Raw genomic sequence first — 23,894 nt, 5'->3', positions numbered from 1 at the left:
CATTCCGTTATGCTAAATAAATAGCTGTAACAGTTTTCTTAGCCTCTAAATGGAGACTCATTTAAAATATTTAGGTAAATTAGTTTATACTCAAAACCAAAAAAAGTCATTCTTACTAAACTAGAATAATTTAGAACAATCACTGTACAAATTCCTGTAGAAAGGAAAAAAAAACCTCTCCAAATCCATCCACATCCACTGAGTGTTTACTATTTGTCTTTTGTGCTTTTTTTTTTTTCCCCTTCTTCCTGTTGCTGCCTTTCTTTTTTTCAGATCAGGGCAGCTGTAAGCTTTGTGCTTTTATTTCCTCCATTTCTTTAATCTCAGCTTTCTTGTATTTTCGTGTCCGCAGCCACCTCAGAATAACTAGCACAGTGATGCCAAAGCCAGCGATCAGCATCACCACTGTGACTACAGCGCTAATGTTAGCAGCCAGTTGTTTCGTGCAAAACTCCGGTGGCTTTTCATCAACATAGTAAATCTGTAGTTTTTCAATATCCAGAGCATCTCCATTGACAGTGACAGTTAACGTACTGTTGGAATTAAATACAGAGTCATCTTTAATATCTTTTTCAAAGTAATAGGCTACATCAGCTATATCTACATCACATCTGGATTTCTCACTCTGGTTCAGGCGGATTTGGATAAGTGGGGAATTGTACTTAATGGCTGCAATGTACTTAGGGTGCAGTTTGTATCGGCTCTCAAACAGGTGTTTCAGGGCGTTTCTTACATCAGGCACATCAAAGGCACTGGACCTTTTTTTGTGTATCAGTTCAAGGTAGATCAAGTTTGTTCTTACCAGTTCACTGCAACTCAGGCTTTTGTCACCCTTTTCGCTTCTTCTTACTCCAGCAGTGTTCACACACCAGCAAGTATCAGTTGGATTGCACTGCCTGGCTTTGAAGATCCCACTGTCCTCGCAGTCTGGATTGTAAATGCCATCACTGTCTAACAGCCCATGGGGATGGCCCTGGAAGCACTTCTCCTTCAGGGGGATCATTTCTGCCTTCATCAGCAAGCATTTTGAAGTCAGTGTTGAACAGTCTACCTCACGATTGGAACCTACCAGCGTGCAGGTGCAGTTCCCAGAGTCATCCTGGGCACATACTGTCCACTTGTTGGTCACACAGGTACAGTTGTTCTGCGCTGATGAAGCTACCGCCAGAATCAAACCCAGCAACACCCCAAACAGAGGCTCCATGCTGCAGGTGAAACGTGCAGATAGTCCCGAGTGACAGCAAGCAATACCTGAAGCTTTAATCCATTCGTGGAGACGACTGGTTTTTACACGGTGGTGTGCTGCTCCCTTTATCAGGATTCAACTCAGACCCACCAAACAGGTTCTCCTTCCAAAACAACTGGCATCTCGTACCCAAATCCTGGAGAAGTCAACAAACTGCACTTTCATCTATTACTTCTCAGGGAGTGGCACCCAACGCCTGCCTCCAGCTGCCTGCCATCCCTCGCCCTTGATGAGGAAACCATCGGAAGAGACAAAAACCAACCTGAATCATAGCTCCTACCTTGGGCCTCCCTTACGGATTAAAGCACAAGCAGCTTGCCCTTTCCCTTTAGGCTTTTATGGACTATGTAAATGAACAGTAAAGGAATTTCTCCCATTTCAGTTGGAAGAAATCCTACTCCTCTGCTTCCATTCATCTTTTTTTTCTGTGCCTTCCATCATGCAGCTTCTGTATCATTCCACTGACTAGATTCTTATCAGTTATGGACTTCCTTTCTACTTTCATATATTTATAAAATAAAGCCTTGTGGAGTTTTATGTATGCTGCCTGGAGTAGCTGCCAATTCAGGACGAAGGACTGTTCATCAGTTTGATGGCTGCTCTCCTACGTACAGAGCACAGGAATGCAGTCTCATCTTCCAGCACGGAAAGGTCCTCTCCCCTCTTTCCTTTGGCACATCCTCATCCCAAGGCAGCACTAGGAATGGTAATTTTCATGCTTGCATTACCCCTACAAAGTTGTTAGCCATTTCTGAAGAAATTTTTCACTCTGAACTTTGAGTAATGCCTTTCGCAGTACACTCCAGTAGCTCCCAAGTGTCCTAATGATCTACAAAGCATGAGTTACCATTTTGATGTATTTTGGCAGCAGCTGGAAGATGTTTTCGTTTGCATTAAGCAAGTCCCATTCATCTGATTTGTCAAACACAGTCAGACACTTTATAAATCATTATTTTGGGACCAGTAACGACCACAGAACAGCGTAGATGCCATTCTGCCATCCACACAACTAGCATGCTGCCTTGTGGTCAGCTTTTCCCTGCCCTGCTTCAAATCAATGCAAGCTGGGCTACTTGTCATGATGGCTTGCATCTGTGTGAACAGTGGGAAGTTACCCTGGCTGCCAGTGAGTATTTATAACACCGTACAGGTTTAAAATTAGAGCTCCAGCTGTAAATACCCTCTACCACTAGAGAAGGGCACAATCTGGAGTTGAACTTTGCAGCTAGACCTATTTCTGAATAAGCCACAGAAACACACGCTATTTGAGGGAGCAAAGACAAGTTCTTCAAATTATTACTGGCTCTGTTATGGCACATTATCACACCTTTCCATTTCCCCTTCAGATAAAAATAACAGGAGTTACTTTTCTTAGAAAAAAATTCAAATCCACAGCTAAAATTATTATTAAATTTGCTAGGTATTTCAAGTTGTCATATTGATGATTCTTTGACAATAGTTTAGTAACTTTTCCCATTTTTAATTTCTAAGTCATTTACCCATAATAATCTGCTTTTAAAAAAAAAATTCACATCCCTTCTTCAAACTCAAAATCCATTTAACTGTCACCTACATACTCATATCTTGTATGATAATTTATTTCACATTATGAACTTCAGAGAGAAGAGGTTCTGTTTTTCTTCTCTCTGGGGGACAGAGCCACAGCTGCTGTAAACACAGCTCGCAGCTGGCTTCAGTGAAGCCAGGGCAATTCCTATAGTGCCGAGAGCTGCGCGGCCCTCGCACTTAGAGGGCAACATATGGACAGGCAGGAACAGGACTTTTTGGTAAATAATAGTTTGCTTGTATGCTGTTTACAAACATTCATGTTTGGTCTCAACTTCCTATTATCATTTGACAGTTTCCCCTTCTTAGAGACACTTACAGTGAAGTAGAGAAAAATTAAGTGGTTTGTCAAAAGTAGTATATGGAAGAAAAACCACAGGTAACTAAATGACAGTGTTTTCCCTACTGGTGGGAGATTCTCAGTGCTGTTACCTTAATGAAAAACTGCACTCCCTGTCTCTTCCCTCAAAGGTGGGCAGAAGCATGACAGCAAGTTTAGAATATACTCATCACCAAGCAAAAAGCGTAAACAGTGGCAAGAGAAGAGCAAAGAAGGAAAAATTTTAAGTTTTGCTGACAGAGCTGCATAAATTGCCAAAATAAAAGTGCGCTTTTCCATTGACCTTATCGTACTGGTGGATTTTCCCCTCTGTAAGTAAGGGGAGAACAGACTTAGCTTAAAGACAAAAGTATTTCCAAGTATCTCTCTATATATTTATATATACTAAAAAAATATATGTAATGCCTCTATGACACTAAAAAATAGTATTATTTCCTTTACTCCATGCTAAGCTGTAATGGCATGACAAGAGTTAAATATTTAGAACAGCAGGCTGTAAAAGGAATAATCCTGTAGGAAATGTGGAGTGCATTATTTCTTTAGTGATCTCTGCTTCCATGGAAACAATTTCTCGGCACAATTCTAAATCTCATAAAAATAGGGCACTAGGTCTATGTAAAACAGCAAGACATTTCCAATTAAACAACGAGAATGCTTTTATCTAGGCCATTAAATACTTTGTTCAGCATCAAATACAATTACATTGTTCACTGAGATGTTAACAGCCAGCTACTTCCCATGCACTGGCTCTCTGGGCCGGCCGAAGTCACCCCGCGTGCATCCTGACATCCCACGCCTCGGCGGCGAGGTTCACGGGAACAGCACCGCCTGTTTCCTTCCCCGTGTGACACCAGGTGCGCCGCTGTGCCACACCACACCTTTCCATGTGTGCCGTACAGCTCCACGCTGCTCCCTTTCCACCTCAACACCTCCTCGTAGCTCAGTAACACCCGGCAGACCAAATTCTCTGCTAGCACAGCAGAAAGAGTTAATCTGACTCCTGCTGCTGGCAGGAAGGGATCTAGAACCAACACGCTTCAATCAAATTTGGGTAATTAATATAGTTGTTTGAAATGCAATTCAGAGCTCAGTGGAGTTGCCCATGAAAACAAACCCATGACATTTTTACCTTAGCGATCCTACAGCCAGGATTAGCTGTGAAAACAGTGTGGAAAAATACCGATCTGGCATCCCTGCATTTCCTGAAGGACACTAAAGCAGGGGGTTTGCAGGAACACATGAAAGAAATAGATCTATGCCAAGGTACATGGCTACTGCCCAGAAAATGTCATCGCCAGCCAGAAGTTTAGGTGTGTTAGTAAGAACAGTTTTGCTCTTGGTTCAACCATTTTGTATCAGTAGTGAGAACGCTCCCTCTAGTGGTATTAAACTTAGTTGAATCACTTTGTTACTGACTTGGAGTAAATAAATACCAGGTCTAACACTCAAGAGACGAGAAGCTATGACAAATACAGAATGCATCTTTCAAGGTACTGTGTACACAGTCTTTATTAGTAGACTCTTGTATACCATCCGTCAGGAATATCAAAGCAGCAAGCAAAAGCAAGAGAGTACTTAACATCAATGGCAAGGGTGTTTTTTGGTTGGCTGGTTTGAGGTTTTTATTTGTTTGCTTGTTTTCCTCACCTGAATTGTTCTTGGAAAGTTACTGATTTAGAAACAATATGGGCAGTCCATCCCCCTTGGAACACAAGGCACATCTCCCTGTGCAAAAGCACTGCTGATAACTGGGACAGCGAAACTTCACTTGGCCAACGACTGCCCATAAAGGCTATTTGCCAAAAGTGACATCTTAGGGGTGTTGGGGGGTTTTTGTTTATTTTTGAACTGTTGACTCTTCCCATTTAAATTGTATCATTCTACTGGCTACACCACCATTTCCCATCTCCTGAGCAACAACTTGGCAAGGCATAAAAGCTGGTCTTACAGAAAGGAATAGCGTATTACTCCACACCAGGTACGCTGAAATAAAGTTAGCAGAAAAACCATTGCTGGACAGAGAGGAAAAAAAAAAAAGAGCTTCCTAATAAAAATATTTAATGCATTTAGTAGCATAACTGGTAGTATCAGTAAAATAGATTTTTATCTTCTTAGATGCATGCAACTTCCAAACTTTTATTATTAACCACACAGTCAAAATAAATTATGAAAAGTGAGTTATTTTCTTACCATGACTCCTGCCAACAAAATTATTACTTAGTGTCACAGTGTTTCCAATTCACTTAGAGCATTGTGGGATAAGACTGGATTATGATGGTACTAGCAGTTATATTTCCCCCACCATCACCCTGCTAACAAGCTCTTAGAAAATCTGGAGTCTGTGTGTGCACACCAAAGACTCAATACTGCACTATGGCCTCTTCTCAAGAGACAAACTGCTTCAAAATATATCGTACTCAAACCTCTTCTTATGTAACATGGCTGTTAAATCCAATTAATACAACTGTATTACTTTAACTCATTTTAATCATTAAACAGAGACGCAGCCAGCACATTGCTACCACTACTTGGGTAATACTGACATCCATCTTTAGATAGCTGGAAGCAGACCGTATGTAGAAAATGACTATCTATCTACTTCATGCTGCTGTTACACAAGAGGTTCAAAATTCTTGTCCTACAACTCAGAACTAATTACAGCTTTTAGTACATACATTTATACCGTGTGAGAGTAACCGATGCAAAACCGCGAAACCTTACGCTGCAGACCACTCCACAACTAAGTACGGGAGGAATGCTTTCTCACCAAGAGTGTACTTTAAACTAGAAGTATAGAAAGCCATGCAATATTTTTAATTGGGAAGTCTCAAAGATGACATTTTGGAATATATGCAGACTGAGTCAACATGCCTTATACAGATGGATACACCGAGTTTGTCAAATACACATAGTAGTGGGATCTCAAGCCGCGCACCAGCGGATCTGAACACAGAGCATTCACCAATATTTTTAAGTCCTTAGCTCTTGAATTTGCATTGGGAGAATCAGAGTATCAAGGGCTCACATATGCATACAGTGGGGTTGTGCACCTTCCGCTTCGTGACAGAAGGAGAGTAATGTTTTATGAGGCATGATAAAAAAGTAATGTTAGCTTCCCGTAAAGGAGTTCCCTCCTCGGGATGCAACTCTACAATTTTAAAGCTTTTCAAACTCTTTATACAAATGAAAAGCTGAAGTTAAAAATGTAAACATATAAAATCTTAAAATTCCATTTATGTTATGTAGAACTAGATATATACACACACACTTATTTTTTTAAAATAAGAATTGACTCCATCGTCACCTCTCTAGATATAAACTCAGGATCTTGCTTGCTTCATGTTTTCAAATATATTTTAGACCTCTCTAAGAAACTTTGCCCAAGATAAATCTGTGTAAATAACTGTATACAAGTCAAGTTTCCTCATGATTTAGAAAGCAAAATTTAAAGCACATTTTTTCTATATTCACAGTGATATATCTGTATGATATAGCTCACGTAACATTTCCAAGTTGCAATCAACAAACTTCTCAATCAAGATCAATCTATTTATGACTAACTTATCTGAATATATACTTGTATGAAATTATAACTGAAGAACTGATACAAACCAGTATGTTTTCTTGCTGAACTGCACATTCTAGAGAAGACTCTGAATATAAGAGTTGGTGGGTTTTTTTCTTAAAGACAAATACTGTTCTGCGTGGTGCACTACGGTTTGCAATCTATCGAGAGCTCGTTTCCACAGGAAACGGTGGCAATTAGAAGTGGACAAATCGCAATGATCTGGCAGAACAACATAGTATCTCCCTGTAGAATGGAAGACCAGAAAGATTGCAACCTGTAATAAGACAGGAGTTATCATTTCCACTGGAAACAAACACAACTACTACTGAGAAGTCAGGAAAACTTGCCAGCGTTTCCTCCCCAAATATAGAAGCAAGATGGCAAAGAACATGCCAAAAAGCTGCTTGACCACAGGGATCAGTAAGGGAAAAAATAATAATAAAAAACCCCAGATGATGTATTAAACGACAACGGAATAAAACTTAAGACTGGATACCAGGAAATTTTGAAATCAGAGTGCTACAAAATTTTCATTTCAGTTTCTCTTTTGTGAATTAATTCAAACTTACAATCTTTAAAGCACTAAGGAACAAATTCAGAGTTAGATGTGCACCTGTAGATAAATGAGAAAATTCCCAAACTGAAAGACTTGAGAGGGCAAACTCTCCTTGAAGACCAAAGCAGAGTATTCTTGGCAGGTTGTCCTTCTCAAGGGGCCGACTGTTGGTCAATCAGTTAATTCTGTGGCACTCAGTTTTTTTACAAAACGTTTAATATTAAAGTGTTCCTCATGTAGTCAGGTCACACGCATTAGGAGTTTTTCAAAGTATGTTTAAACCGTAACAACAAGAAGACACTGGATTCTGTAATAGTTACTATTAAAATGGATAATAATTCTGACAGAGTTGATATAATGGGGAGGAGCAGAAATGAAAAAATAAAATCAAAATTCCCCAAGTTTGTTTTGTTAAAACCATCACACTGGCAGTTCATTTGAACGGTCATTCTCATTTTCTTCAGCATTATTCTTTTTCTCACTCTTGTATGTGGAAAGGAATAAGTTTTCTATCTGAGTCAAGAACTCTTCTGCAATGAAGCAGTTTGTTACCTTGCCCAAAGTCTTCCTCATGCACTCCAAAAGCTAGTCAAAAGAAAAGGAGATTTTTTTAAAATTCTCATTTTTCCCTGAGTTTATTTTTTCCCCTTCTAGCAAATAAGTATTCCAAAGGGATTTTTATTTATTCACTTAGGAATAGCACTACAGAAAGTGTTCAACTGTACAACATAAATTTTAGAAAGCAGCAGTCACACAGGAACACGGGTGATTTAAAACCAATTCTTTAAAGCCAATTACACAACAGCTAAATTCAAGAGTAATCTACCAACTCAATTTTAGATTTAAGCTGTTTATAAGCAAAGTCATGTTGAGTTGAAAAAAAAAAATTAGATGTGGGTAATCACTGCATATGTGTTTTCTGCTTGTGTCTCCTGCTTTGGGCAGAGTTTCTGTCTTGTTTGGGCAATTAATGTTACAGCTGGAGTTATTTCAAGCTTCATAGCAACAACTACGCTGATGGAAAATTAAAGTTCCCCCTTACGCATGACAGAGATGGCACAGCACTAGTTTACCCATCGAACAAAGGACTAGGAAGTCCAAATCTTCCCTCAAAATGCATGCAGTTCTCAGCACTGAAAGCATACAACATGCTGAGCAGAGACATGATTCATTTGCCATTCTTCTCCAAATTGAGGTTAAAACTTGGTATCTGCATGTAACCCTTGTCCTCAACTCTCCCAAATCAACAGACTTATTTTCACTGTGTTTGCAAGTAAAGAAGCTGCACTATAGAAATCAGTTATTGTGATTAGTTTACATCTCCAATCTATAAAATTGTAACTTCTGATGATATGAAACAGATTTCTATTAAAAAAAAAAAACTTAAATTGAAAAAGCTAAAAATTAAAAGAAGAAAACTTACTTTCTGTAAACAAGTCAGGTCAGAATCTCTGTGAAAAATTTTATCCATGGGGACACTGCTGTTGAAAGAAAAACAAATAGTAGTGCTGCAGAAAGCAGACACGTCTTTATTGAAACATCAGTAACAAACATGCACAAATTTGAAACTGGCTATTCTTTGTACTATAAGTAGACACATACCTATGGCAGAATCTGTATTTTTCAATTATCCATCTCGTTTTTTCAAATATTAATTCCCACTGTGGTTCTTCCAACATCTGCTGTACTTCAAATTTGTAGGGCAGGCCTGTAATCAAAGGAACATGATTATTCAGTGTCTCTCGTACACTCACTTTTTTTTTTTTTTCCCTTTTTTAGTTTTAGGTGCAATCCCTTCCTTCCCGTAACTGTTCATGATGTATTACTGACTGCAGAAGCTTGCAGCCCTGTTACCTGCCAATGTTAAGGAGATTAAAGTATTATGTTTTTTTGATTCCAAATTTAATTTTGGTGGGAGCAGGGAACAAACCTGTTCTCCTCCTTGCCCTCACCAACACCTCATGCCATAAGGCAGCACACAGAATCTACAGCACAGCAGAAAAATGGGGGAATTGAGTTCTTATACCTTAGTACCACTTTTGTAGTCTCTAAAATCTACATGGTTACTAAGTGAAGAAAAAAGGTTTTGTTTTTCACATATGAACTGGCTGATGAAGTGCCTGCCTGACTATTGTTCTAGATTTCAGAGGAATTTTGCTCCCAAAGGAAGAAATTCTTCTGGTTTACTGGAGGTGGGGGAAGTATTCTAAAGGAACGCTAGAAAATTACTTGCAGAACACAACTCAGTTACCAAAAATCAGGGAGAAAGAAAGAGACTCTGTATTTCAGTAAATCATTACCAAAAAACCCAACAACAACCACCCCCCACCCCCCCCAAAAAAAGCCTTTTCAAGGTAATAAGAATTTAATGAGATGAAACGCATGCTTTCCAACTATTCCTGAAAGTGGAAAGAAAGCAATAAATACAATTTGTTATTTGGACATATCTCAAATGTTGAGAGCGTTCAGTGCAGAATGCGTTTCCAAGAGTAAGAATTAATCTATAGAAATATTTATTGTTCATGAAATACTAGCTTTTGTTCATTTGCACAGCACTATAGCACTATTGCCACAGTAGAACTTTCCTAAAGAGGTAGAGGAGGTACCATTTTGTAAAAGGTTGATTTCAGGAGATAAACATAACTAAGAAATCCTCTCAGACAGAAAAATGTACGTGACCAAAAAAAAGTCAACTTCTAAGGGCAGATAAAGTTTCTAAGTATTTTAACTCCACACCACGAGGATGGGATGGATGGGAAATGAGGATAAAACTATGGTACTATCAGTACGGTAAACAGGAACTGTCGCACAGATGTGGCCACTGCTTCACTTCCCCCAGGACTGCAAAGCAAGTCTGCAGGCAGATGGTCTGCCTTGCTTACTTCCACAGGAAAAAACAGGGGGGGAACGGTCGGCTCACGTGGCCGCTGCTATTGCCTTGCCAAGGAAACTGGAAACCTCAGAGTCTGGATGCAAAAAATCAGGACTTAAACAGGGGGAGGGAGGAGGAGAGAGAAGAGGCAGCGACCATAACCATACACTGTTATCACGGGAATTTTCCTCAAATTAATGCCAGGGAATGAGCAGAAGATGCGATTGTCACGTGAAATACCATAAATTTTATATGAGATCTTAACTATTCAAGAAAGGAAACATCCCATTTTCATGCAATGCCAACGACATGTTTAATCAAGAATTTGTTCTCGTCAGTTGGGATTCGTGCCAGCACAGCAGTTCATCTTTCCTGTCTTGTCTTTTCCTGGACAGCTGGCAAGTTTGATCCGTTGACCTTCCCAATGCTAAGTTACTATAGCAGCCAATTCTTTGCTATTACACTGCTGTCTCCTCGATCAGAGGATCTGTTCTGTAACGCAGCAAAGTTTAAGTAATACATGCGAAGCAGTTTCTCAGCTATTCATACCGATATTGTATGTAAGTAACAGTGACCCTTCTCCCAACCCTTTAATTTCTTTCATGGATTGTGGGAAATACTAACACAGAAATACCATCTTCTAGCTATTTATACCTATATATTCTTCTCACGACAGCATGGACTACTTGCAGGATTACACTTCAAGTGAAATTCCTGGGTTTGTACAGCACAAGTTACTAACATAAATAAATACCTATTTCTCAAGTTCAAGAACAGATAACATTTTTCCCCTTAGTATCCAAAAGGAAAAGAAAAATTAAGACAATGGATAAAATATCAGTACTTACGGTAGGAACCATCAGAACTGATCTCATCGCTAATTACTAGACAAGTAATCTGAGAATATGGAAGAGGATTATTTCGGTTGTAAGGACTTATAATCATTCCAATGAACATGGCACCACCCCTGGAGAAATAACTCTAAAAAAACCAAACACACACAAAAAAAGCCACATACAGGAAATACAACCTTTTTCACAACAGCATTCTGAAATAAGCTCTATTTTTTCAATGTCAATGTATGAACAAACCAATTTTAAGATGCATTAGAGCAATAATTTGCCTTAACATTGTAAATACCGGGGAGGCTTTAGGGTTGTTGGGAGTACAGACTGGCAAATACCTGGTATTTAGCTTGAGTGTCAATATCTCGTATTGAGGGGTTGGGGTCAAAGGCAGGGTGGGAATGGTACCACCCAATAACGCTGTATCCTCTGGCAGCCAGCGTTTCCGAGGCCTGCGTCTGAGACACCGGATCCATCTCGCACTGCAGTCCTGTACTGAGGCTGTTGCATGGCTCTGCTGCGCAAACCTGTTAAAAAAGTCTCCAGATGGATAAATGCAAGAAGTTTCTATCAGTTAAATAAAGTTTAAAGAATTTTCAGTCATATACCAGATCTTCCTCGTGATAGAGTTGACAGGCCAACCCTTGAACATAAGCATAACTAACATTTCAAGACTACAGTAATTAACTTCAATTCTAATATATTTAAGTAGTTGCCCTTCAGAAATAACATTTACATCTATTCAAATTATATATGTTTTTATATTTTAGAGAAAATGTGAAAAGACAAACACTTACTTCTACAACTTTATCAGCTTCAGAGTATCTTCCACCTAGCAGCCCTATTACTTCTGCCATAGACACATGAGAGTGCTGAAAGGATATTAAACAATCATTAAAGTCCAAGTCCTATAATGCCTCCTCATTTCGATCCACACACGACAGAACACATTGGCTTCACAGCTACAAGTCAGTAACTTCTCAATGACGTTCAGCAGGAAAACTCAGGACAGCTAAAGAATCTCAAACACCTAGTGTTTCAATTTAAAGCAAGCGGAAAAGGTTACGTTTGCTTATTATATACACGCATGTGTATGGTGCACTTGTGTGACACTTCCATGCAGGAAGCAGGAAGTACGACAGAGTAGTAAGTAGTAACACTCTTAGTGTACAACCATTTACCTTCTAGAAAAACTAAGCACAATATAAAAATAACATTCTTCTTTAGGGGCTTTATTTAAAACTAGATTCTCACGTCTAGGTCTGAAAGAAAGTAACGTAAGTACTGGATTTCTCAATCTGCTTATGTTGCCCATTAGAAAGAGAAAACCACAAACCAAAAACCCACATCATCTACATCATAGCTTTTTGAAAGATAAAACTTAATCCTCACCAAATCCATTATTAAAAGTGCTTCGGAAGATACTTTCACCTGAAAAGGTTCCTGGAATGATAAACGTGATAATGAGTATAAGAAAAGTAACGTAAGTAATAAAGCATTCTTGATTATTCACTCAAAGGTACATACCTGTTTTTCTTCGGTGAATAAACAGCATGGTATCAGCTGAAAGGGATCAAAGGAACTATAAAATGAAAGAAAATGTCTCTAAAGATGTAGGACAGCCAGGAAACTTTTCAAGTTTCCCACTGTCTCCTTGGCAGAGGAGGAATAACCTTGCTTTCTTTACTGGACTTTCTCACACCACACCAGGATGACTTCCGCCAAATACAGAAACTTCACTACGCACACTTGTGACTTTAAATACAAAAAATATTTGAAAAGCATATGTGTCATTTCAGGTTGTAATACATATTAATGATTTGCAGTGTTCCAGCTGGACACTACCCAAGACATTTGTTTCATTTCTAGAAAATCTATGTTTGACCATGATGTACGTCAAATAATACCTTTTTATTTGTCTTGAACCTTTAGAAGATTTTGCAGGTTTCAGTTTTTCTTCCTCTCTTCTTCTTGCTAATTCTTCAGCAGACAGATGCTAAAAAAAAAATTAAAAAAAAAATTAAAAAAAAATCTGCTTTAACATTTTAAGTACTCCTTCAGTAGTGATTCCAAAACCAGCCCAGAATAAAATTCTCATCATCAGCATCCTCTTGATACGCTATCAATTTACGTGTTACAGGACTACTCAAGACAGAGGGCAATAGCCATAGCAGAATCATGCAGCGTCAAAGTCACGACAATCAGAGATCTAGTCCACAAAACAACTGATGAGAGAATTCTTCCAATCCCCAGGTCAATCCAGTTCAGTAAAATCACAGCCCATATCACAAGCCATAGATGGATGCAAGTGCAATAACTAAGGAGAAAATCTGCCATTACAATCCGAGGCAAGAATTTATCATGACACCTTTTTAGGGATGAAAGTTTCCAAACTTTATTTCCATCCAAATATATATTTTGCAGAAAGTGTTAGAATTATTAACCACAGCTACTCAAAAATAGGTATGTCATTATAATGTAATGGAGGTAATTGTTACAGATATTTATTACTGAAGGTTGCAAATGTAAGTGGTTTTCTATAGAAGAAGAATAGGATGTTTGTAGTTCCTCACTTTTTCTATAATTTGAAATTGTAGGAATGGACATGCTCAAGTGGACATCCTGTTTCCAAGTACTCTATTAAATATTTACACTTGTAGGATTTTTTTTTTTTTCGAAGCACTTCATAAACCACAGTGTTTCTGAGGGTATTGCCAGCAACGGCATTAATATTAGGAACTCGTATCACCTGCACTATAAGCCTGAAGAAAGGATTTAAAAAAAAGTAAAAAATTAAATCTCGTTCTCCTCTCCCCTACTGTTAGCTTTAGTAAGGCAGTTAACTGAAAACAAAGGGTCATGAAATCTCCTACCAGACAAGACAAAGAGCTTTACAGGCATAAACCAGCGTAGGGCTGTGCACGCTCACAACACGAACACCTTCATAAACACCAAAGTACAGCTGTATTTATCAGCAGCATAAAGATCTAACAGCTGCTACATTATTTTCAAATTATTGCTTCCACAAAAAGAGGTTAAGCACCTACTACACAACTGTTCCCCTTGTATATTTGATGCAGCACCACCTGCTAGCAATTAGCAAAAATTAATTCTGTAAGCAAAGTTTAAAACACAGAAGGGTTACCTCAAATGTCTGTCCTTCCAAATCCCTTGCATCACACCAGTTTCCCCAAGGATCACGCACTCGCCGTCGTCTTGTACGCTGCAGCAAGTAAATCAACATGAGTCAAGGATCTTACTCCTGAAAAGACTGAATTTACTTCATTTAATCAGCCCTAAGAACATCATCAAAAAGGTTACTGCCAATGAATGTTACTAACACTACGACATATTTCCAGGAAAGAATGAACACCCTGAGGTTCTGTGGCTCACAGTCTGTAATGAAATACCATCAGTGATGTTTTCAGTTTTTAAGGCTGTAAAGCATAACACCTGGTTGATGCTCCATGGATCATCAACATCTGACAACACCAGTGCATTATTACCCAGCTCTGAATTACAGCTCAGACAATACAAAAAGCTATAAAACCTGTATGTTTACATCTAGTGTATGCTACAGTTCTGTATATTTCAATTTATTTTTTTTTTTTGCGGGATGGATTTAGTTTTCCTTTCACCAACTGATTTATTTTGCAATGAAGTACTTAAAAATGCTACATTAAACGTGAATATGAAAATTAAATCTGGCAAGCCTTGGTAATTCATATAGTTATAAAAGAGTTACTGCTAATTGTGTGCATAAGGCGCTCAGTACGTCATACCATATACCTAGTATGCTTAACAGTTAAAAGGCAAGCAACTCAGTAGTGGAATGTGTTGGCAGTGTGTGATTTTCTGGCTAATAAAATTGTGGGGAGGCGACTGGAACACAATTGCAGTGAAGTACCTGTAGACAAATGGAATGTAAGACAGCAGAAGTTAGGACAGACACCTGTCAGAAAGCAGAACTTGTACTTAGGCCGACACTCACATGCAGGGCATTCTAATGCAACCGCAAACTGAACAAGCGAAGAAATCTCCTGAGATGCCCTAGCTTGAAAAGGCCTTCTCCATGCTGAATGCTTCTCGCTGCCCCCACCTCCCCCACCAAAACGTACCATTGATTGCAAGCGCTGAGCGAGCTGGTATGCTTCCACTGTGTCTTTGCCTTCTTTGGACCGTGTTTTATCAGCTGGTTGGGGTCGGTTATACACAGCCTGTTCTACAGGATACATGAGAGAGATACACTGTACTTCAGTAAAGTATGAAGCTGCTTATTACTGGTACAGAGCCAAGAACGACAGAGACAAGCAGTAAGGACAAATGCTGTCAAGAAAAAAGCAACAACTGAAAAACAGTGAAAAGGCATCTCTTGATGGTCCTATTACTGACTGATTATATAGCCCTCTCCCACTACCACAGCAGTTTTAAGACAGGAAAATCTCCTTCCTTCTTGTTAATTTATTTCAGAAAAAAACCATATCTGCAGGCCATTCCTCTTCTCCTAGAGGACTGTCATTCAACATTGGGTCAAACTCAATCCAGAGACTCTAAACGAACATTAAGTTATAAGTGTATATGCACTCTTAACATGTCACCTAATTTTAACATTTGAATCTTGTAAAAACTAGCCCTGAGGATGAAGACATTGGTTTTGATTTAGAAAATAGTTATAATTCGGTATGGGAAAAGAAACAGTAACATGAATTCTGTCTCACACAGAGGGAGGGCAGAATTTCAGATACAGCAGGTTATCAGGGAAAAAAAAAGAAAAAAAACCACCACAGAACACACAGAAAAGCACAAAACAAAAATCCACCCCACCAGTTGGCATGCAGTAAACATGGGGGGGGGGGGGGGGGGGGGGGGGGGGAGAAGGAAAAAGGACATTAAAAAAAGTCCGTTGGGTAAAACCAAAAATCTTCAATGCTGTAAGCAGGTTACAAACTCCTATAGAATTTCGAAAGTCACAAGCAACAATCTGCTCAGAAGGTCCTTCCTAGTAAGGATTAACGTGCATCCTTTTGCGGGAGAGGTATACCCTAACATTAAGTAGTCCTTCAACATTAATACCAAAATAGGCTACAGCCACGTAAGCTGGAACACGGCTGTACTAAATACAGTCAAAACAAAGATTCTCTTCTACAGAACTTAAATGTAACAACAATTACCATTTAAGACATTAAGAGTACAGAGAAGTTGGAAGATCATCCACATGGATGCTTGATTCTGATTAAGTGCAGTCACCTGCACTTCAATGAAGTGAACTTATGACTTTTCTTTTAAAAAACACATCTACTAACCTTGATGTTTAGCCTTCACATGAAAACATTCAATAAAAAAAAACCTGACAGTCAACAATAGATGTGTTCAGCATACACTAATTAGAATTTAAGTTCTGAATTGATTCCAATAGAAATATCTTTACCACAGCCAAAGTTAATCGCTCCTATTAATTCCAAATACGTATGGATCCGTCCAATGCAGTTAACATCACCACAGTTCTTGAGGCCTGGACGTACTGAAGTCTTATTCAGGTATTTGGGTTTACATCTCTCCCTAAAATGAAGTACAGCACGCTGTCAAATAGTAAAACAAATCATGGGGGGAGGAAGGTATTGTGTGACTTAAGCTGAGGTTAAGACAAGCCACTGAAGTGGTTTTTCCCTTTGCAATGCTCACACTACACACCGCTACGCAGGGCGATCACAGCAAAAATATAAATTTCACAAAACACATAAAATTTATTTTAGGGTTATTCATACACACTCACACTTACGCAGAGTGAAACTTATGTTCTACGCATTAAAACAAACTCTTCTAGCACAAATGGTGCCAGCAAGCAATGCATTACTCAAAAGCACTATGATACTGTTAAACTGATACAAGAATGTCTGCATTAGATTAAATAGCTCATATAATCACAGGCTTCCTCAGTGTAATAAGTAAGCCTGTTTTCACTCTCTATGCACTTATTACTTGCTTTTAAGCTGATACTGAATTGTTTCAGTTCAATACTTCTGTGGTATGGACTTGCAACTAGAATAAGCTGTCAATATACAAGACAACTGAACGAGAACAGAGTTGAACTCAGCAATTCTCCTTAAAAGCAAACTACCCAACACAGCAAGCACGCTAATCAAAACTGTTAACAGAACAAACTGTATCTTGAGCCTGCTACCACAAATCATTAAGGTTCTTTAAACTTATATTCCATCTCCAAAGAACCAAATACTCAAGTGCACAAGCACTACTCCAAATTGATTCTTAATTTGAAGTATTTTTTTGGTCAACATCATTCACTCTAGCACTCTTTCTTCTAGCTACCTTCTGTAAAGGCAGTACTACTATGCTACAGACCTCATTACAGAATTAATTTTATCAGTCATTTTGAGGAACCATTTATTAAAACCATATATGCATTCTTACATATAGCATGACAAAAATTGGAAAAAAATAATGTAACCAAAAAGGATGCAGCTTGTTCTGCATCCTATAGGACACTCATTTTCATAATGCTTCAAAGTATTTGCATTGCTTAGCTTCCAGAATGCCAGAAAAAAACTGGGAAGATGCAAAAGAAGCATTAATAATCAGTGCTGTTCACTGGCAATCTTTACAATGCTACAATGAAATAAATTTTACTCTTTTCAGAAGTAAGCTATTTGCACTAAGTAGTGTTTTAACTACAACAAAGCAGGACAGAAGTCATCTTAATCACTTACTTCAGTAAATGAAATGAATGCATCTTACCATTGATCCAAAATGTAATTCCGAATTTTCAAATAACGCTCTGGTGTTTTGGCCTGGCGCCCTTCAAAAAATTCAGGAATAGCTTGCTTTTCTTCTTCCAGAATGATGTTTCTGTCAACCTCCACTTCTTGATCAGGTGGCTTAAGCTCCTCTGCTTCTTCTGGATGATCTTCATCCACTTGAGGGGGAGAAGGAAAAAGCAATCCATTATCAGCCAGATGTCTCTGTTCCTCACCGAGCTGATCAGTTACTTGTCTAGTTCCACGAGATGTTACTAGTCTGCCTTGTTCAGCTTTCTCAATGAAATTACTGTATCGCTGGTAATCTAAGTTCACAGTTTTATCACCGTTCAGGTGCTGAGAAGAAGTTGCTGCAACACCTGGAAATACTAATGCATCCACTGTATCTTGCTTGGTATGGTGACGATCTTCTTTAGGTAAAGGAACTGCAGAACCGTGTCCGCCAGATGAACAAATGTGTTCCATTCCTTTCGTTTCTTCAGCTGGACTTTTTGAAATAACAGGTAATTCAGATTTTCCAGTTTCTTGCTGGAGGGTAGGAGAAAGTAGTTCATCCACATCATCAGTTATGTCTACTTCTTCATCATCTGACAGTTTTTCAATTTTCACTGCATTCAGATTGGGGTCTGCACGGCCTCTCAAGTTTCCAGACGACCATGCTTCTACCCTTATCCCATCTTCAATGGGAAGACTGCTACCACACTGACTCTGCTCTTCTTTTTCAGAATCACCAGTTTTTGCCTTAGGAAAATGAAAAAAATAGTTTTAGGAGGGAAAACCAAAACAATTCCCTCTGCCTCCCAAATAGTCAGAACTATTTTATTCGAACAGCAGATATTCTGAAGTGTTTCTTCCCCATCTTATCCTTTTAATCCATTGCAATTGATTTTTACACAGCATTATAGGCATACTTCTAGCCCAAGTGTAAATTAATATGTATTTCCCTTCAGAAAAAAACCCAAAAAGTCAGACAGTAGCAATTTCTTCTTAAATGTTCACGAAGTTTCAAATGAGGCTAAAGCTAAAACTGTAACACACATCTTAAACAGCCGTATAGTGGAAAACAAGATTTTCAGACTAACAACCAACAGTATAAGAGACTACCATTATACTATACTTGTTGTTTAGTTATACCAGCAATAAAAACACTGAACTCATTTTAGGAATTTGAAATCAGATCTGACTTCATATTTAAATCTGCAAGTAAGCATATTCCACTTTTCTGAACAGAGTACACACTTTAACAGCAGTATCTTCAAAAGGCAGATTAAAATCAAGCTACATGTACAACAACATACTAGTCAAACAGCCTTTTTTGAAACTAGAGAGATACTCTGTTTACCTTGTTCTTAAAATACTGCCGAGCATAGCTCTTTACTTGCAGAACAGTACGACTTCCAATCAACTTGGCAATTTTCGTCCATCGGCGGCCAAATTTCACCTAGCACAACAAAGCACGTTTAAGTTACCCAAACTCTAACATTCCAGACGTTACACTTTATGTGCCAAAATAGTTTAAAAGCTCAATTATTCATTACAAATGCACAAAAAGAACAGCAAACCCATGGTAAAGAACCTCGCTACTAATAGTCTACCAAGGAAAAAACTGCATCCAACAGTGAGTTATTGCTACTCTTCTTCACTTGAGGATCTTCTTCACCAAACTCAGGCACACTGTAATTTATGCTGCCTGCTAACCCAAGGAATACTACTGGAACGAATTTGTACTTGGTGAAGCAAACCCTTTCATTCAGCACTGTACAACCATATAATCTCTAAAGACCTTACAACAGTAGTTAAAGGATTTCACTTTATTAGCTGATTGGCATACGCACACACGATATTTCCTGTAGTTAACTACAGCATTATGACTGTACAATTCATAAAGCTCTATATTTGAGATATTTTGTGATCTCAAATTGTAATCAGCCTCACGTGAACAACATCTGTTAAAGAAAGCCAATTTGGGGGATTCATCAATATAAATCTGATTTATCATTATACTCTTAGCAGATGGCAATTATTTTTTAACACATTAGAAGTACAAAAGCAGATAAATATAACATGCTTATTTATATTACTTATTATTTTGTTATTTAAGATAAACTAATGATTTCTATTCAAAATATTACATATATATAAACAAACTTACCAGTCCTTGTTCAAATAGTTCTTTTTCTTCTGATGTCCACTTTAATGAGTAGCTAGCTGATTTTGTAGGTGATCGCACCCTAGCGAAACAGGAAACAGAAGTTAATGCTTTCTTAAAAACATATATTCTCAAATCCCAGTAACTGAAGGCAACTTCTGACAGGAAGACTACTCCCGATCTTCTGTAAAACTCAAGGTATTGTTTTAAACATGAATGCAGCTGATAAATAAAGTATCAAGAATCATGTCAGCTCCTCTATCACAAAAGAAGATTCAAGGCAACACTAGAGTCATCAGTAACTAATGGTACGGAAATACATAGAAACAGCAAACAGAAAAGCTGAGACAAGAAAGCCAGTTAGAACTACCAGGGGTTTTCTCATAAGGATAACTGTGCTACAACAAAACAGACTAGTTTACTACAAGCCCATTATTACACACAACAGTATTTCTTTGCATTGAAAGGTCTCTTAAATAATTTTGTACAGCCAAACAAAAGGAACTAAGGAACTGTAGCTTTTTTGTTTTTTACAATAGTTTCTGAAAACTTAACAAAAATCATATGCCACACTTAAAAATGCAACATAATCATTAAAATGTACATACATGACTTTTCCAGTTTTCTTATGTGGGCTGCAAATAAAAAACAATGTGAAAAATAAAAATTAGTAATTGTGATGCTGTTGCATATTTCAGCAAATAAATTTTAGAAGGACTTTTCATTTGTTCCCATCTAACAGATTTTTTCCAGAACAGAGCTTACCTTCTCATAGATCTTTTCTCCACTTCTTTTTGATTGAGCCACATTTTTTCAGAAAGTGATTTATTAGATAAATAATATCTGAAATAGTTACTAAGTAAGTTTTCAAAGCATCAGAATACATATTTGTACAGGTGAGAATTCTAATAATCGTATAAATTATACCGGTTCATAATTATTCAGGTGTAGAAGCAAGTACCATGCTGCTTTCAAAACGAAACCACACACAATTTCACACACTTTTACTAGTTTAATGCATAAGTGACATTTGACTTCTGAACCCCATGCTTACTTTACTTGCAGCAAACTAGGTATCCTGCTTCTGCAGCAGCATTTTTCTTTGACTTAGAAAACACACAAAAATAATTTTCATCATACAGATACCTTATCTATTTTCAAATTAAGCCTCAATAATCCATTCTATTAGGAAAATTTTAATTGCTTTATTTTCTTGTTCCTCTATTACTGTATATTACTACACTCAATTACAAAAAAGAACATGAAAATAAATTAGCCCGTGGACTACTATTGCTGTAACTTCCCTAGTCTGTTGAGGTCAACTTATGCCAGAAATGCTATTAATGGCAATTTAAGACAGCATTACTTAAAAAACACAAAAAGAAAAAAGCAGCAGCTGTCCCTTCCCGTTTTCATTTTGCATGCTGCCAGAAATATGACCGTTGCCAGACAAAAATCAGACAGTAAGCGAGTCCCAGTGAAGAACAATTCAGCAAAAAGAACTAGCTATATTTAGCCAGATCAGCTGTTTGATCAGGTTCACTATGAAACCACACAAACAGCTGCATCAGCACAATGAATAAGCAGCTGAAGTGGGGATGAATATTGCTATTTTTGGTGCCAGTGTCAGCTTATATCTGACAAGCTTTAGAGTCATTTTCTGAACAATCAGAAGCACCAGAGGAAGTTGCAGGTAGCTAGATGATTAATTCAGGGGTCCTCCCTAACTTCTGCAAACTACCTACAAAATGACAGTGCTTCAGTCACCTTAACAAGAAAAGATTTGTCCAGTTCCTCTGGAAAACAGAAAGATTTCTATTGTTCTAAGCATACAAGCAAATCAGCAAAAGGATACTCTTCTTCCAGCAACATTTTCTCAATGACAGCCCTGTTTTCTTCGCTAATGCTGCTGTCCAACGTCCATGGCTATAAACAATACAAGTAAGTTTTAATATTTTAATCCTGTGACATTGACTATCAAGAATCAATACATAATAGCTTCTAAAAGCAAGCAAAAAGCACTGGTTAAAAACCTGCAAGAACATGTACATGGAGGGAAGAGAATGGAGAAGACAGAAGTTCTGATAACTTTGCTAGAAGTACCATTCATTTAAAAAATACTTACAAGGCTGTTATCAGTTCTCCAAGATGAATCAAGGTAGTGATCCTGCAGCAAGCTTGAAGCTGTGTTTTCACCACCTCTGAAAAAGATTCCAGTGTTCAAAACAATGCAGACATATTCAAACAAAATGAATGCTGTCAGAGTGAAAATTATGTGTAGTAACTAACAAAAACTTTAACAGATGACAGAATTAGATACTAAAATTAAAATCATATATTGCAGACTATTACATAATGTCACTCCCTTAAAATACTCCTTTAGACTTAGCAGAAATCCCCCTCAGTAAGTCATCTTTTTTTAGTAGTCTCGGTAGCAACTCTTCACCTATCTCACTGCAGACTGTACGAGATACCAGTGAAACTCTGAACAGTAAAAATTCTCATCCAGAATGACTGAAAGCAGGAGGGATGGTGTAAAATATACACAAATGAAAGAAGCCAGAGTTTTATGAACAATTAAAAGCCCCTTATTTTTTAAAATTAAAAGTGTCATTGAGTTGCATTACCTCCACTTAACATTTCTACATCTTTCTCCCAATAAGGTAAAACCACCCCCTTATAAAGAAAAAACTGTTTTCCTCCCAAGGAAAGCTCATACTTACTCAAGGTTTAATAGAATCCTATCATACGGGATTGTTAGTGCTCATATGGACTTTATCCAGATTGTGCTTGATCTTTTCTGTAAGTAACTGCTTACTACTTTTAGAAATCTGTCACTGATTAACGTAATTGATCAACTTTCTTCTATTTCAACACAGCATAAAATCTCCTTAGTAATTAACACATTTTTTTGGTCATTCTTTGCTTTCAGACTTTTCTAAAGACTAATTAGCCCTTTATCCCTTGCAATACTACTAAAAATAAATTCACCTACTATTCAGAACTGCTTTGTGCCAGCAGTGCAAACATCTCTTTGTAGGTAAGGATAAATCCTCATGTACAGCCAAAAGCTTCTTTTGGAATACATCAAGAAACGTGTGAGATCAACAGTCCCCTTTGCCCAGCGTTCTGTCTCCAACAGTGGCAACAGCAGACACTACTCTAGGACAGCGCGTGAGCCCAGCCACTGCCTCTGACACAACCCTCTCATACTCTCCCAGCATCCGTAAGTGCTGGATTTGTAGTGTTAGAACTGCTGCCCATTCACTTCAGCGTCTGTTTACAGATCCCTTACCTGTCAGTTTGTTGAACCGTTTTTCTGACCCTCCCTACGTTCAGCTCTCTGAACTTATCTGCCTCCGCAAGTTCACTACCTGTTAACAGTGCAACACAGCACCTCTGTCTGGGTATTTTAAAGGGGTCTCCTCCCAGCAGCCTCACCACCGAGTGCCCCTAGTTCACGTACTGTCGGATCAGATGACAGCAGTCCTGCGTTCACCTCACTCCAATGACTTCACAGGCCCCGTTCCCAGCGCCCTGCCCGATGATGCTCAACATCGCCGCTTCCTCCACCCCCGGGCCCTCAATGAGACTCCAAGGTCTCTGCTCTCCCCTGAGGCGCCCGGGGCCCCGGGCGACCTCGGCCCTGCCGGGGCAGCCCCCTCAGCAAGCGGCAGCGTGGGGGCGGCACTGCGCGGGGCTCCGGGGACGCTCCCCCCCGCCGCCCCCTCACACGAACCTCGGCCGCTACAGCCACGCAAAACCTGCCCGCCGGAGAGAAGGGACGCGCTCCCTGGGGCGGTAGGGCTGACCAGCTCACAGTACGGCCCTCACTCACCCTGAGGCCGCCTCTCCAGGCACGGCCGCCGGGTCCCCTTCGATATCCACCTCCAGCTCCTCCGCTGCCGCCGCTGCCGCCATGACAGCGGCCCCGCCGATCTCGCGAGAAGAGGCGGGAGCGGAGCGGCGCGGCGCTGAC

The 23,894-nt window shown here is 38.9% G+C and overlaps 2 protein-coding genes across 5 annotated transcripts; both read right to left on the bottom strand.

The window, feature by feature from the left end:
* Positions 1-175: 175 nt before the first annotated feature.
* TACSTD2 (tumor associated calcium signal transducer 2) lies at positions 176-1,323 on the bottom strand. The gene has a single exon (XM_010299492.2). It carries the CDS (start codon positions 1,202-1,204, stop codon positions 275-277), a length of 930 nt encoding a protein of 309 aa, XP_010297794.2. The 5' UTR covers positions 1,205-1,323; the 3' UTR covers positions 176-274.
* A 3,312-nt stretch (positions 1,324-4,635) lies between these two features.
* MYSM1 (Myb like, SWIRM and MPN domains 1) lies at positions 4,636-23,889 on the bottom strand. 4 transcript variants are annotated; one of them, XM_075759279.1, is made up of 21 exons: positions 23,754-23,877; positions 22,041-22,116; positions 21,771-21,841; positions 20,681-20,758; positions 20,524-20,550; positions 19,919-19,997; positions 19,109-19,207; positions 18,126-18,507; positions 17,747-17,924; positions 16,422-16,552; positions 15,112-15,215; positions 14,139-14,216; positions 12,901-12,989; positions 12,521-12,575; positions 12,386-12,436; positions 11,791-11,865; positions 11,332-11,520; positions 10,997-11,129; positions 8,879-8,984; positions 8,700-8,757; positions 4,636-7,861 (listed from the first exon to the last, which is right to left on the bottom strand). In XM_075759279.1, exons 1-21 carry the CDS (start codon positions 23,834-23,836, stop codon positions 7,697-7,699), a joined length of 2,307 nt encoding a protein of 768 aa, XP_075615394.1. In that variant the 5' UTR covers positions 23,837-23,877; the 3' UTR covers positions 4,636-7,696. The 4 variants fall into 4 exon arrangements, with proteins under 4 accessions (XP_075615394.1, XP_075615390.1, XP_075615392.1 ...); XM_075759275.1 differs by having other exon boundaries at positions 17,747-18,507; positions 23,754-23,889; XM_075759277.1 differs by having other exon boundaries at positions 10,997-11,045; positions 17,747-18,507.
* Between the last annotated feature and the right edge of the window lie 5 nt (positions 23,890-23,894).

The sequence above is a fragment of the Balearica regulorum genome, chromosome 8 (genome assembly GCF_011004875.1).
Source record: "Balearica regulorum gibbericeps isolate bBalReg1 chromosome 8, bBalReg1.pri, whole genome shotgun sequence".
In the NCBI taxonomy this organism is placed as follows: Eukaryota; Metazoa; Chordata; class Aves; order Gruiformes; family Gruidae; genus Balearica; species Balearica regulorum.
This window is presented reverse-complemented; position numbering and strand designations above follow the sequence as displayed.